Source organism: Microtus pennsylvanicus, chromosome 9 (assembly GCF_037038515.1).
Source record: "Microtus pennsylvanicus isolate mMicPen1 chromosome 9, mMicPen1.hap1, whole genome shotgun sequence".
NCBI classification, from domain to species: Eukaryota; Metazoa; Chordata; class Mammalia; order Rodentia; family Cricetidae; genus Microtus; species Microtus pennsylvanicus.
The window spans coordinates 69,338,772-69,352,910 of record NC_134587.1 but is presented as its reverse complement, the minus strand read 5'-3'; the positions used below and the strand labels follow the sequence as shown (position 1 = coordinate 69,352,910).

The following is a 14,139-nucleotide window of genomic DNA, read 5'->3' as shown; positions in this document are numbered from 1 at the left end:
GTGATGGCTCTGAATTGCAGTTTTTCTCCAGTCAGTGTTTGTTTCCTCAAGCCATGTTTTCCAGCATTAGCATGCAGAACCACTTCTCTTGCCTGTGTTTGCATTCCCCAGACAAACAAGTAGTGAAAACACACATCTAAATATCAGCTGGCCAGGGTTACAATACCTTTTAACTCCAGAGCACTCATTTTTCTTGCCTGCTGATGGATCTTCCTTTCTTCTTCCCTCCATCTATCCCTCCCTAATCCCCTGAGACACACTTAGCCCTGGCGTGTCAGGAGTTTACAGAGATCTGCCTAACGCTGCCTCTTGAGTGCTGGGATTAAACGTATGCACCTCCATACCCAGACTGATCTTTTTTTCTCCTTACTCTTTACAGCCAGGACTATTTAATGACCACTTGATTCCTGTTATACTCAAAGCTCTAGGTTCCTGTTATTGACATTGGCACCTCTCATTATCCACATTATCTGCATGAACTTCCCACAGGGGTTTTAGCCTCTTATAATATTAGCTATGTAATTGAGCATTTCCTCCTATCTTTCCTTCCTGCTTCTTTGCTTCTCAGTGTTTTTGCTAGAAATGAAGGCCCTCTGATAATTGATACCTTTGTTCTAGATGACTCAAGTTTAGGAGCCTCTCTTACCTATGCAGATTTTAGTTCCTAGTTCTCTCCCTTCTATTAGACTGATGGATTGTATAACGTTTAGTCAAGTATGGTGGGAATAGAGTTTTCATAAACCTGTAGAAGAAAATAATGTTTTTTTTTTAATTTTGTTTAGTTGAGGGAGGGCATGCTGGGGATTGAATTTAAGGCTTTGTACACGCTAATAAGCATGTGTTCTACCATTGAACTATATTCTACCACCTTGTGATCATTTCTAATGTTTCAAATTATAAAAATTAACATTTTTATATAATTTATGTATTTTGTATCAGGTTGTAGAGCTGCAAAATAGATTATCCGATGAATCAAAGAAAGCAGATAAATTAGATTTTGAATATAAGCGGCTAAAAGAAAAAGTTGATGGTCTTCAGAAAGAAAAAGATGTGAGTATGTAATGGGCATTTTGTTTTTCAGAAGTGCTAACATTAAGACTGAAATTTAATTTTTGACTGTATTAATTCCTTCTTTTAATTGTTCTACTTTTAAGTCACAATTTTTCTCTTTTTCTCAGAAATAAATAAAAGCTAGGGCTAGTTTTACTCCAACTCTTATTTCTCTAATATACATATATTTGTATCATTGGTCTCTCTTTACTTCTTCTGTTGACTTCCTCTATGTATAGCCCTTCTGTTTGCTGTGTGACTAGTATGGAGGACACTGCTGCACTGTTGTTTAGCATTATTTCTGCTTTTCACAGTTTATGAGTATTTAGTCTTTATCCTGACTCTTTATTGAATGAAAAGAATGCTAAGAACATAGTTAAGGATGGACTAATTAGCTTTGTGTCTCATGCTTAACATGAATGTGTATTACCATGTAATAATAGATACTTGGTATTGTAAAGATAGAAGATAAAAAAGATAATCATTTTCATCTGTTTCTACTTCCATGATCTCCATAAAAGATCAAAACTAAAAATAAGTCCATGTCCACTGTTTATCTTCTTCCTGGATAAGGCCTCGATTACTGCTTGGTAATTCTGTAGAGCTGACCTTTGCTTTATGTTACTTTAGAGGCTAAGAACAGAAAGGGATTCTCTGAAGGAAACCATTGAAGAGCTCCGTTGTGTCCAGGCTCAGGAGGGGCAGCTCACCACTCAAGGTAAAAAAGCCCCTGTAACTCCAGGAGTCTGGCTCGGAAAGTCAGCAAAGGTGTTGGCTTCACTTTAAGATGATTGCACAGACAGATGGCCCAACAAAAGAAAAGGAATGAAATTTTTGAACTGTTAACCAAATCTTGGCAGGCTATGGTTGGGGCTTTGGGTTTACTTAGCAACTTTAAAGAAATTTTGTAATCTCTTGAGTTTACAAGTCACAATCATTTAACGTGACCCTCTTATTCTGAAAAATCTCTCATGACTGCTTTAGAAGTATATCAAACTTTCCAAGTTCGTGATTCCTGCAAAAAGTGGAATGGATTTTAAATCATTAAGAAATTTGTATCTAGCCAGATGATGGTGGTGGTGCACACCTTTAATCCCAGCTCTTGGGAGCCTTGGGAGGCAGAGGCAGGCAGATCTCTGAGTTTGAGGTCAGCCAGGTCTACAAGAACTAGTTCCAGGACAGGCTGCAAAGCTGCAGAGAGACCCTGTCTCGAAAAAACTAAAAATTAAATAAGTAAATCAATAACTTGTGTGTGGGCTGGAGAGCCTCCTCCAGAGCGCTGGCTGTTCTTGCAGAGGACCTGGGTTCAGCTCCCAGTACCCACATGGCAGACCATGTAACTCCAGTCCCAGGGAATCCATCATCCTCTTCTGTCTTCTGCAGCACTACAAACAAGCACATGGTACACTGAAAATATGTGAAAGCAAACCACTCATACACATAAAGTACAAAAATAAATCTTTAAAAAAAAGATTTAGGAATTCTTAAAAGAAAAGCTTTTAAGAAAAACAAAAGCCACATATATATCTTCTTTCTCAAACAAAGGGATTAATGCTTGGCTCAGGATTTGCCCTCCTCTGTGGAAGGACGCTTAAAAGAAATCCCACACTAGCTCAGAATTGAGAAATAGATTGTTATTTATTTAGGGGTAAACTCACAAATCAGAATCCTCTGCTTGAACAGAGAACAGAAACCGAATCCAGCAACCAGAAAGGGAGGACGCATGCTCTACATCAGTTCATGTCTTATAAGATGCCACGCCCAGTGGGCGGGGAACCACTGGCTGTAAGACTTCCTACAGCACTCTTCCCCTCTTTACTCACAGTAGGTGACTGGCAATTCCTGCTACAAGCTTCACTCTTAACCAAACCCTGACTTTTTAGTTACTTGAAACAGTTTTCCATGTCTACCCTTGGTTTTCCTCTCCTTGTTGCCACAAAGAACTTCTCTATCTACTTAATTTTATCTCACTCTTCAGTTGTCTGTCAGTCCCCTCTGCTCTGACTCCACTCATGTAAACATCAGCCACTGTGGCCTTGCTGTCATACCTCTCTCTTCTCTCTCCTCTTGGCCTGTTTCCAGACCCTAGTTCAGATAGCCATGGTCCTCTCAACATATAGTTCAGATGACCAGTGCTAGCTGAAGGAGAGAGGAAGAAATATATCCAGAAACATGTACGTACATGCATACATACATACATATATACATGCATACATTCCTGGTTATCCTCACCAAATGTACAGTATTTCTTAATATAATTGGTTCTTCTTTGTACCCCTGCAATAATTTAACTTTTTTTCTCATCAGCTCTCCATTAAGTTTTTTCAGAATTTTTAGAATCTAACTTGAACCTTATCCTCTTTACTCTCAGTTCCCATGTTGTCAAGAAAAAACAGCCTGTCTCTTTTAAGCTCAAGTTTATTATTTGCTATATAAAAATCTACATGGTTGAATGTTTTTGTGAGGTTTTTCCTCTAGAACTGTACCCAAATGATTAAAGAATAGTTTCTAAGAATAAAATTGCAGAACTACCTGAATGTTTAGCAATATAATTGTGACATTTTGATTCACCAGTAAACTAAGTTACTAAAGAGTAAGGGAGGAAGTGTAATATGCTGGGTGTAGTGGGCAGACCTTTTATCCCTGTAGTAATGAGGTACGGACTCCTTGTTCTGTTCCGCCTGGCTAGCGTACACCCAAAATAATTACACGGAAACTGTATTCATTTAGACACTGCCTGGCCCATTAGTTCCAGCCTCTTATTGGCTAATTCCCACATCTTGATTAACCCATTTCTAATAATCTGTGTAGCACCATGAGGTGGTGGCTTACCGGGAAGATTCTAACCTACGTCCATCTGGGGCGGGAGCTTCGTGGTGTCTGCCTGACTCTGCTTTCTTTCTCCCAGCATTCTGTTTGGTCTATTCCTCTTATCTAAGCTGCTGTCCTATCAAAAGGCCAAGATAGTTTCTTTATTAACCAATGAAAGTAACACATTAACAGATGACCCTCCTACACCAGCTGTGAGTGCAGCTACGTAGAGAAAACACTTCCAGCTCAGTTATAGCTTGATTGTTGTATGTTCTGCATCCAAAACATATGGTGTCTTCACCAAAAGGATCTTACCATTAATGGAGTTCTGGTGAGCAACCAATAAAAACATGTACTGTTTTAAGGGTCTTGGGTCTCGCTGACAAATACTTTATAGGTAAGGTTTTGTGGTGGAACTTTTTTTTAAGTTTCTTACATGTAAGATATACGTATTTATATATATGTTTGTAAGAATATGCATAATTATGGACACACGAAGGCCAAGAGAGGATACCAGATCCCTCAGAACTGCAGTTAGAGACATGCGTAGGACAACCACCTTGTTGTGTTGGTTCCAGCACTCAAACTTTGCAGTGGACCATCTCTCCATCCCTTGTTTTATTTATTTTTAATAAACTTACAAAGTAGCAGATTTCCTAGTGGCTTTTTCATGCAAACTTTGTTCTAGTCCCCCTCCCTCAGTCTCACTGCCTGCATCTCTTTCCTTTGCCCATCCCCAGCATTCATTTCATAAGTGTTCTATTACCCTCTCTCCCTTAAAGCCGCTCAGTTTTCTTAACAGCTGATTTAAAGTTCAAATGTATCATGTTCTCACGGTCCATCAGTTGAGATGCTATTGTCAACAGAGCAGCTCTAAACAGAGGTGTGCACGCATCTTTGTGGTAGCATAGAGACTTCCTTGCGTATATGCCCAGGAATAATAAAGCTGGACTCACATGTTACTTCTGATTTTAGTGTTTGAGGAACCTTCACACTGATTTCCATAGTGGCTATACCAGTGTGCACTTGCACCAACAGTGAATAAGGTTTCTATAGTAGCTGTACCAGTGTGCACTTGCTCCAACAGTGAATAAGGTTTCCCCTCTCCCATGTCCAACCTTTTTTTGTCATTTCTTTTTCTTTTATGGTTTTTTGAGACAGGGTTTCACTGTTTTAGCTCTGTCTGTCTTGAAACTCACTTTGTAGCTTAGGCTGGCCTTGAAATTACAGAGATCACCTGCCTCTGCCTCCTGAGTGCTGGATTAAAGGCGTGCACCACCACCCAACTGTCATTTATTTTCTTAATGATAGTCTGATTGGTGTGAGCTAGAATATCAAAGTAATTTTAATTTGAACTTATTCCCTTCCTATGTGTATCCCTTTTATTTCCTTCTTGAGTCTTACTGCACTGGCTAAGACCTGCTGTAGTGTGAACAGAGTAGTGAACAAGAGTAGGAAAGGTATACACCTTTCCTGTTGATAACTTTACTGTAGAACTCCTTCAGGGGCAGATAGAGAGCTCATTGTCAGCCACATGAACAAAATGAAGGGAAAAACAGCATCGTTTCAGTTTGTACAGAAAAGGGCATTTGACAAATTCCAACACCTACTCATAATTTTAAAAAACTCAGTATGCCAGGAATAGATTTCCTCAACATGATAAAGAAACATTTGGAAAAACCTCAGTGGTGAAAGAATGAAAGTTTTTCCTCTAAGACCAGGGAAAAAACAAAGATATTTGCTATCACCACTTTTCTTCAGGATAGTATTAAAATTTCTAGCCAGAGCAATTAGGGAAAGGGGAGTAGGGAGGAAGGTAAAAATGGATTGTATATTTTGCATCCAAATGCAGAAGAATGAAACTGACTCAAAGACCAAATATAAGAGCTATTGTAGGGGAATGTTTTTATGACATTGAATTTAAAAATAAGCCCCTGCAATTGGTGCCAAAGGCATAGGCAACAACCAAAAAAAAAATGAATGAAGAGGGCTCTATCAATACTGAAAATGTTAATGCACCAAAACACTAGAGTAGGGCAGAGGATCTACAGAGTGGAAGAAAGTATTTGCATTTGCAGATATCTGAGTGAATTAATATCCAGGGGCTGGGGAGGTGGCTCCGTGGGAAAGTGCTTGCTGTGGAGGTAGGAGTTCCTTGAGTTGACTTGCTACTCAGTGAGAAGCTCTGCCTCAAAATATAAACCAGTGGGTTGGAGAGATGGCTCAGTGGTTAAAAGCATAGGCTGCTCTTTAAGAGGACCTGGGTTCATTTTCCATCAACCACAAGGCTGTTCTTAACCATCTGAAACTCAGTTCCAGAGGATCCCATGCCCTCTTCTGGCTACTCCGGATGCTCAGGACACACATGGTACACAAATATAGAGTGCAGGGTGATTTTTCTGTCTTCTGCATATGATCTCATACATGTACATGAATGTATGATGTGCACAGAGAATATCCAGGCTATCTGAAGAATTTATAAAAATTGAACAATAATAAAAATAAAAACTATTGCACACATGAACAAAGGATTTGAATAGAAAGAACTATATATCTCTAAGGAAGATAAACAGATGGCCAGTAAACACATGAAATAGTGATATCATTCAGTTATCACTAGATAAAGGCAAAGCAATCAATGAGTGACCACAAACTAATTAGTGAGGCTAATGTTTTTCCCACTACCACCATGACCCCAAGGAAAGAAAAATAAATGTTGGTTAGAATTGGTTGGGAGTAATTGAGCCATTATGCATCACTGGTGGGATGGAGTAATGCTGTGGAAATAAAATTGATAGCTTTTAAAAATGTGTAAGCATAAAATAACATGTGATTCATCAGATCCATGTGTAAGTACATCACTAACGGAACTGAAGTGCATGAGGCCAGATAATTGTACACATACAGCATTACTGTGTATACACATATACAATTACATACACATAGCCTTATTCACAGTCACCTCAGACTAGAAATAATGCGCATCTGTCTGAGCTTAGATACAGTAAATGCACACAGTGGAGTATTATTGAACAGCAAAAGCAAGAGAGTTCTGCAAAGTGCTGTAATGTGGACAAGTCATCAAAGTATTGTGGTAACTGAATAAAAAAGATCAATACATGATCTGCTTACATGTCTAGGTAGGCAACACATTAACACAGACAGACTAAAAATAGAATTGAGGGGGGTTGGGGATTTAGCTCAGTGGTAGACTCCTCAGCTTCAGAAAAAAAAAGAAAGAGAGAGAGAGAGAGAGAGAGAGAGAGAGAGAGAGAGAGAGAAAGGAAAGAAAGGAAAGAAAGAAAGAAAGAAAGAAAAAATAGAATTGAGTTTACCAAGGAATTTCAGGCAGGACGATTGGAATAATTTAATTGTTATAGAGTTTCTGACTCAGTTATTAAATAGTTGGAAACAGATAATAGTAATGGCTAGACAACATTGAAATGTACTTAATGGTATGTAGTTGGACCGTTACAGTTGTTTTAATGATAAGTTAATTTTATAAGTCTACTTTAACTTTTACTTGAGAAAATTGGTGATTTTTGCCTCGCATCCACAGAGCCAGATTCAAGTATTAATACCATAAAACAACAACAATCTAAATAAAATTTTAAAAAACCTTTGAATTCTTTAGCTGTTAAAATTCAGAGTCAAGGTTGTGCTCTCCTGCAAAAACTGTATCTCTTAAGCAAAGGAGGTAGCCGTGCTTCCTTAACTGTATACTTCTCTGTGTATTTATAGGGTTAATGCCTCTGGGAAGCCAGGAATCTTCAGACAGCCTCGCAGCAGAGATTATTACACCCGAAATCAGGTAAAGAGGGTGACAGTGACAGTCAGTCCTTCCACACAGTGTCCTTGTAGAGAACTTACTCTCTGGTGGAAAAAGAACTAGCTCCTCTTTTTGATGGACATTTCAGTCTGAACTCAGTATTAAATTTCCATGTTTTCAGTACTTTAGAAGCTTTTTAAATTGTCAAGAGAACGAATTATTTTTACTTGAATGAGGCAGTCTTTCACATTACAAAAGCAAAACTCACGTATCCCATTTTGGAACCTCAGCAGACAGCATGAAAGTACTCAAGACAAAGGTTGTACTTAGCTATCCCCCTAATAAACAGTTAATTACTAAGATTTATCTATCAACCACAAGGTGCAGATAGAGGAGCTCTTCCCTCAGTGTTCCTCACCTGTCATCTAGACATAGCTCAGAGACTTCGTCTCCTTCAGTTTATTTCTCAGTATTATAAATATGACTGAAAAATTAGAGGAGGGGAACAAGTGTGCATAAGGTAATAATTAATTCTGAACACCACTTTACTTTTGAACCGGTTTGTCATTGTCTTTATCATATGTTGTCCATCAGGTCCCATCTTAATGCTGTGCGTTTTGTGTATTCTGTGTGTGTGCACGTGCGTGCTCACTCCAGCCATAGCTCATGTTTAGAGGCTAGAGGACATCTTGGGAGTTGGTTCTCTCTCTCCACCTTGGAATCCTGGAATCAGACTTGGCTGTCAGCCATATCCCCTGCCCCTTATGTACCTTTTACTTTTCATCATCTGGGAACAAATGAAATTAGTTGAATGAAGGCATACTTATTCTTTGTAAGTATTTATAAATGAATGGCCATATCCTTTACTCCAAAAGCAGTTAAGGAAGCCTGTTAGTAAAGGTTTGTTAAGCTAAAAAGGAGCAATGATAACTCACGGCTGTGGTTCTTCTGCATGTGATTGGGGATAACTTAAATCTGCTCTATATCCTAAAGAGCTAATAAGAAAATGATATCAACAGTGATGAAAACTTTATAACATATACCGTAGACAGTGAGTTAGTATTTAACATTTTTCACTCATGTTAGGGTTTTGGAGGAACTAGAAGTAGGGAAAAATGTCTTTAGAACAAATTGAAGAACGTGTCTTATAGTAGAAATGTCCCCATCTTTTAACTGAAAATTTGCTTTTCTGGTAAATAATCTTAAGGAAATAGTCAGCAATATACACAAAGGTATTTTATAAGGCCACTCATTATTAAAATACTAAAAGCATGAAATGTATCATCTAAATAAGTAATGGTTGATTTATATCTTTTAGTGCTGTGTTATTTAAATTTTCAAGATATAATATTAAAAGATTGTGGAATTCTAAGTGTAACTAGCAAGTGCCAGTACAAAATGTGTTTTTGAGAAATAAATACCTGTCTGTGTGTGTGTATATATATATACACACACAGAATTAGAAGGTTGAATTTCAGCAACAGTCATGTTTTGCACTATATAGTTAAAGAGTCATGTTCATAGTTTAAATATTTAAAGAAGAAGGGAAATAGGATTTGGAATTTTCTTTGTCCTTTGTCGTGAAACACAGAAACTGTTTCTTCAGGCTGTACATTCTAGAAGGAGTTTAGTTCATTAAAGGTGGTATTAGTTTTTCATTTGTATCCTGTGTATTGATACTCCAGCTTTATATATCCAGATCATGATTCACACAGCATCTTAATGAACTAGATAATCAGCTTTTGTTTTTCTCATTCAGGGAGAAACTTATTCGTCTACAGCATGAGAATAAGATGTTAAAAATCAATCAAGAGGGCTCAGACAATGAGAAAATTGCCTTATTGCAGAGCCTTCTAGATGATGCAAACCTACGCAAGAATGAGCTGGAGACAGAGAACAGGTAGAGTCAGTCACAGCTTCTCTCTCGGGGCCTTCATTTTGGGATTTCTAAAGAAAGGCTTATGATTCATTTGAAAAAATGATTATATGCTAGTATTTTTCTTGCTTTTGTTTTAATTATAATTAAACGTTTCTTCTTTTTCATCTCTCTAAATCCTCTCCTCCCCAAGCTCCTCTTCTCATGGCCTCTTCTTTCACTACTTGTTACTGCATGTGTGTATATATATGTTTGTACATATATATTCCTAAATATAAGCTGCTCAGCATGTATAATGTTACTTGTGTGTTGATTTTCAGGGCTGAACATTTGTCACTGTACAGCAGCCAGTCATATGCTCTTCCCTGAAGGGCCACCTCCCACTCCGAGCTTTACTTAGTTGCCTGCAGTATTTTGTGTAAAGTTGAGGCCCCCATGGGCTTTTCTTTTCACTTTGGCATGTCCATTGGTGTTGTCTTTGTTCAGCCATATTTCTTTTTAAGTTTATTTAATCTTTTTTATCATAGGGTCTCTGTAGCTGGTGACTTTTCTTTGTCCTGCCTGGTCCCCCGCAGCCACTTGTCAAACAATGTTGAGAGGCTTAATGTTAATTATAATTGTTTGGCCATTGGCTCAGGCTTCTTACTGACTAGTTCTACATATTAACCCATTTCTAATAATCAGTGTATTGCCACATGCCCTGCAGCTTACAGATACTGTTCTGGCATCTTACTCTTCCAGGTTGCTGCTAGCATCTCCCTGACTCCATCCTTTTGCTTCCTGTATCTTTTTTTGAATTTCCCACCTGACTATTCTGCCTGGCTATTGGCCAAATCAACTTTTTTATTAACCAGTGGTAATAAAAGATATTCACAGTATACAGAGAGATATCCCACATCAGGTCTCACTATGTAGTCCTGGCTGGCCTGGAACTCAGAGAGCTACCTGCCTGTACTAGTATTAAAGCCTGTGTTACCATCCCTGGTAACATATAGAGAGAGGATTAAGAAATATCTGATGCAGGCCTGGAGAGAGGGCTCAGTGGTTAAGAGCACTGACTGCTCTTCTGGAGGACCTGAGTTCAGTTCCCTTTCAGCCTTGGTGGCTCAAAGCTGTTTGTAGGTCCAGTTCCAGAGGATCCATAACAGTCACACAGACATACATGTAGGTCAAACACCAATGCACATTGAATAAAAATCAAATAATTTTTTAAAAAAAATATCTGATACATTTGCACTTTTTTACAGCAATTGTAGTTCATGAACTCTTTTTTGTTTTGTTTTGTTTTGTTTTCCAAGATAGAGTTTTTCTGTGTCACAGTCCTGGCTGTCCAGGAACTCAGTTTTTAGACGAGGCTGACCTCGAGCTCACAGAAGTTACAGAGCTGCCTCTGCCTCTCTAGTGCTGGGATTAAAAGTGTGCGCCCACTGCCCAGCTCAGTTCATGAACTCTTTACACAAACTAATGTTTGGAAGGATCTGCTGGTATGGAGTTCAGTTAATAAAGTATTTTTTCCCTCATTTATTTTTTGTCATGACCATAAAAGGAAATTTTTTTCTCCCAAGTGCAATTCATTTATTTTGAAAATTTAAACTATGTTAGATTAACAAAAAATTGCATTTCTGCTGTAAGTTTTCCATATCTCAGTGTTACACAGTGTTTCAGAGTCAGTTACTATAAAATTAGTATGTTGTTGTTGCTTTTTGTTTGGTTGGTTTTTCAAGACAGTATTTCTCTATGTAGCTCTGACTGTCCAGGAACTTGATCTGTAGACCAGGCTGACCTCAAACCCAGATATCCTCCTGCCTCTGTCTCCCAAGTGCTGGGATTAAAGGTACATGCCACCACACCCATCTTGGGAAATGTTTCTTAACTGACAAAAGTCTACAGTGGCATCATAGATAAAAAAAAAAAAAGCAGGAAAGAGGAAAGAGAAAGCGAAAGTGAGGTGGTGTTACTTTGCTTTGTTTTGTTTTCTGACACAGGCTCACAATGTATACCAGGCTGGCCTCAAGTTCACTGTGTGTCTATCTAACTCCTGACTTTCCTGCCTCTACCCCCAAGTGTTGGGAACCACAGGCATGTGCCACTATGCCTGGCTATACAGTACTGGGGATGGAGCCCAGGGCCTTATGCATCTAGGCAAGCGCTCTACCAACTGAGCTATATCTCCAGCCAAAAAGTGAAATTTTAAATATAAAAAATAATATGGAAAGTAATCTTTACTTATGAAACTGTGAGTGTCCTATTGCAGTTATGCAATGCTACTGCATCCTGAGTTCTGAGTTTGCCAGTGATGCTTTCAGTGAAATCATTATGACAGCCCAACGGGAAAAAGTATATGTAGAGGATTGATATGTGTTTGCTTTGCAGGCTGGTGAATCAGAGACTTCTAGAAGTACAGTCACAAGTAGAAGAACTGCAGAAATCTTTGCAGGATCAAGGTTCAAAAGCAGAAGATGTAAGTTTTGATATGTACCGACCATGCTTCAAAAGTTTCACAGCTAAGAAAACTTATAATTTTGATACTTTCTCAAACAAATTTATGGGTATGAGTTGTGGAGGCGTGTGCTTGTGTGGAGTCCCAGGAACGGGTCATTACACCTGCTGACAGTGGTCTTTACCATTGCACCATCTCTCAGGCTCACCTTCAGTGTTTTATTTGATATCTAATAATTTGGCATTATACTGGTTATGGGGAAGAAGTACTGTGTTCCTTTTCGCTGGCATTCCTTATTTAAAAGTCCTGTTTTAATTGACTGTGCTAAGTTTACTTGTGTTTATCAGGCAAGATAAACATTGAAGCTGTACATCTTAAATGTGCTCAATTCATAGTGAAATGAAAGGTTCCCCCCTCAGGCCAAAAACAAAAATTGTAAAGATATGCCCAAGAAGAAATTTTTAATATAAACTGATATTTAATCACCTCTGAGTTTCTGAATCCACTCTTTATGCATATATATATTGTTTTAGCATTTTCTGCATATCTCTGTCTTAGCTCTCCTGTGCTATTGGCACGTTCTCACTGGAATATGGTACCTGTGCTTACATCATCTCTGTCCACTAACCACCCTTCACAGTGCTAGGATGCCTAGTAGACATCTCTGACAACAGTAAACAAGTTGTAATTGGCAGATTCTTTATATTGAATAAAACATACACAATAAAAAATAAAGCACAAAAAAGAACAGTGTAAAATATAGGGAAATTAAATATTACTCAACCAGTCTTGTGTCTCTGTTGTCAGTACAGTTTCCTATGATCTCAGACATTGGATGTCATACTTTCTGGGTTGCTTCATTGATGCAGCCAGCTGGAGAAATCGCCAGCCTTATTAACATAGGAACAACTCAAAAGGAAAGGAAAGAGAGTTAAATGAATTACTTTTAAAGTTTGGGAATATTAAATATAAAAGCCCTTGAGGCCTCAAACTTAGTTTTCTAAGTTTCTCTACACATATATCTTATTTAGGTTGCCAGTGTGCCCTGTATTTTTGGGAGGTTTGGGTTTTTTGTTGTTGTTGTGTTGTTATTGTTGTTTTTTATTTGTTTGCTTTGGTTTTTCCACACAAGGTTTCTCTGAGCTTTGGAGCCTGTAGACCAGGCTGGCCTCGAACTCACAGAGATCCACCTGCCTCTGCCTCCTGAGTGCTGGGATTAAAGGTGTGTGCTACCACCACTTGGCAATTTAGTTTATTTTTTAATAAGTTGGTAATTGTTTTAGTTGCCTAGATCAGTTCACAACTGCTGTCATTTTTAACAACCATACACCTTTATGAAAATGGGACTAGATAAAAATGCCAAGTATTTCTTTTGTTCTTTATCCAAAGTGAGTTCCAGAACTATTTGACAGAGAAACCCTGTCTCGAAAAACAAACAAACAAACAAAGTGTGGGTCTGAGATTCAAACGGGTGTTCTACCCCTGAGCCATACCCCTGACCCAGTGTCATGATTTAAAAACAACCCATCAAACAAAACATGTTTAAATGATAAATCTCCAAGAACTGGAATTAGTGCACTGAAATAATAAAGCCTACTTAACTGTGTTTTAGAGGTAGCCAACCATAGGATGTAGTATTTCTTTCTTTCTATGGTTTCTGGATTCATTTAAACAAAATAAATAAAAGTTCATTTGGGTTTGGAAACTTTAAGGTTACTTTTGTGGATTTGTTTTGGTAGAAAGGGGAAGAGAGGGTGGCACACCGCGTGTAAGCACGGTGAGTGGCCTGACTGAATGTCATAGTGTAGTAAGGACCATGTGTGTGGTTCTTTTGCTTAAATTAAAACATTAAGGAGTTGTTTTTTAAGTGGCTTGGGGCAGCCTAGTTATTTATTACTGAGGTAAATCTACTTAAATATATTATGGGCAATTGCTGTAGGGGATTATATTTCAGTGGTAAGATGCCTTCCCTGTCAGATATTTGCATAAAGTGGTCAGCTTTTAACTACCTAAGTAGTAATGAGATGTCTCCCTCTAAGCTAAGAAAAATTCCTTTCCATGTTCTTCTCTGCCGACAAGATTCAGGTGGAAATTGTTCTGTTTTGAAGACTCCAGATTCCTTAGAGAAATAAATGGTTTAATTCAGGGCTTGTAGTTCTTTTGACCCCATCAGATTTTTTATGTTTTTCTCTT

The 14,139-nt window shown here is 38.2% G+C and overlaps 1 protein-coding gene across 2 annotated transcripts in view; it reads left to right on the top strand.

Moving 5' to 3' along the window:
• Window positions 1-14,139, top strand: part of Hook3 (hook microtubule tethering protein 3) — an 83,715-nt gene that overhangs the window by 48,706 nt on the left and 20,870 nt on the right. For both annotated transcript variants that reach the window (XR_012911847.1, XM_075986435.1), the window contains exons 12-16: window positions 940-1,050; window positions 1,681-1,768; window positions 7,603-7,672; window positions 9,390-9,530; window positions 11,880-11,967. Coding sequence is in view for 1 of the 2 variants with exons in the window: in XM_075986435.1 (XP_075842550.1) it covers window positions 940-1,050; window positions 1,681-1,768; window positions 7,603-7,672; window positions 9,390-9,530; window positions 11,880-11,967 (498 nt within the window). In the remaining variant the exon portion in view is untranslated. The remainder of the gene's footprint in view (window positions 1-939; window positions 1,051-1,680; window positions 1,769-7,602; window positions 7,673-9,389; window positions 9,531-11,879; window positions 11,968-14,139) is intronic.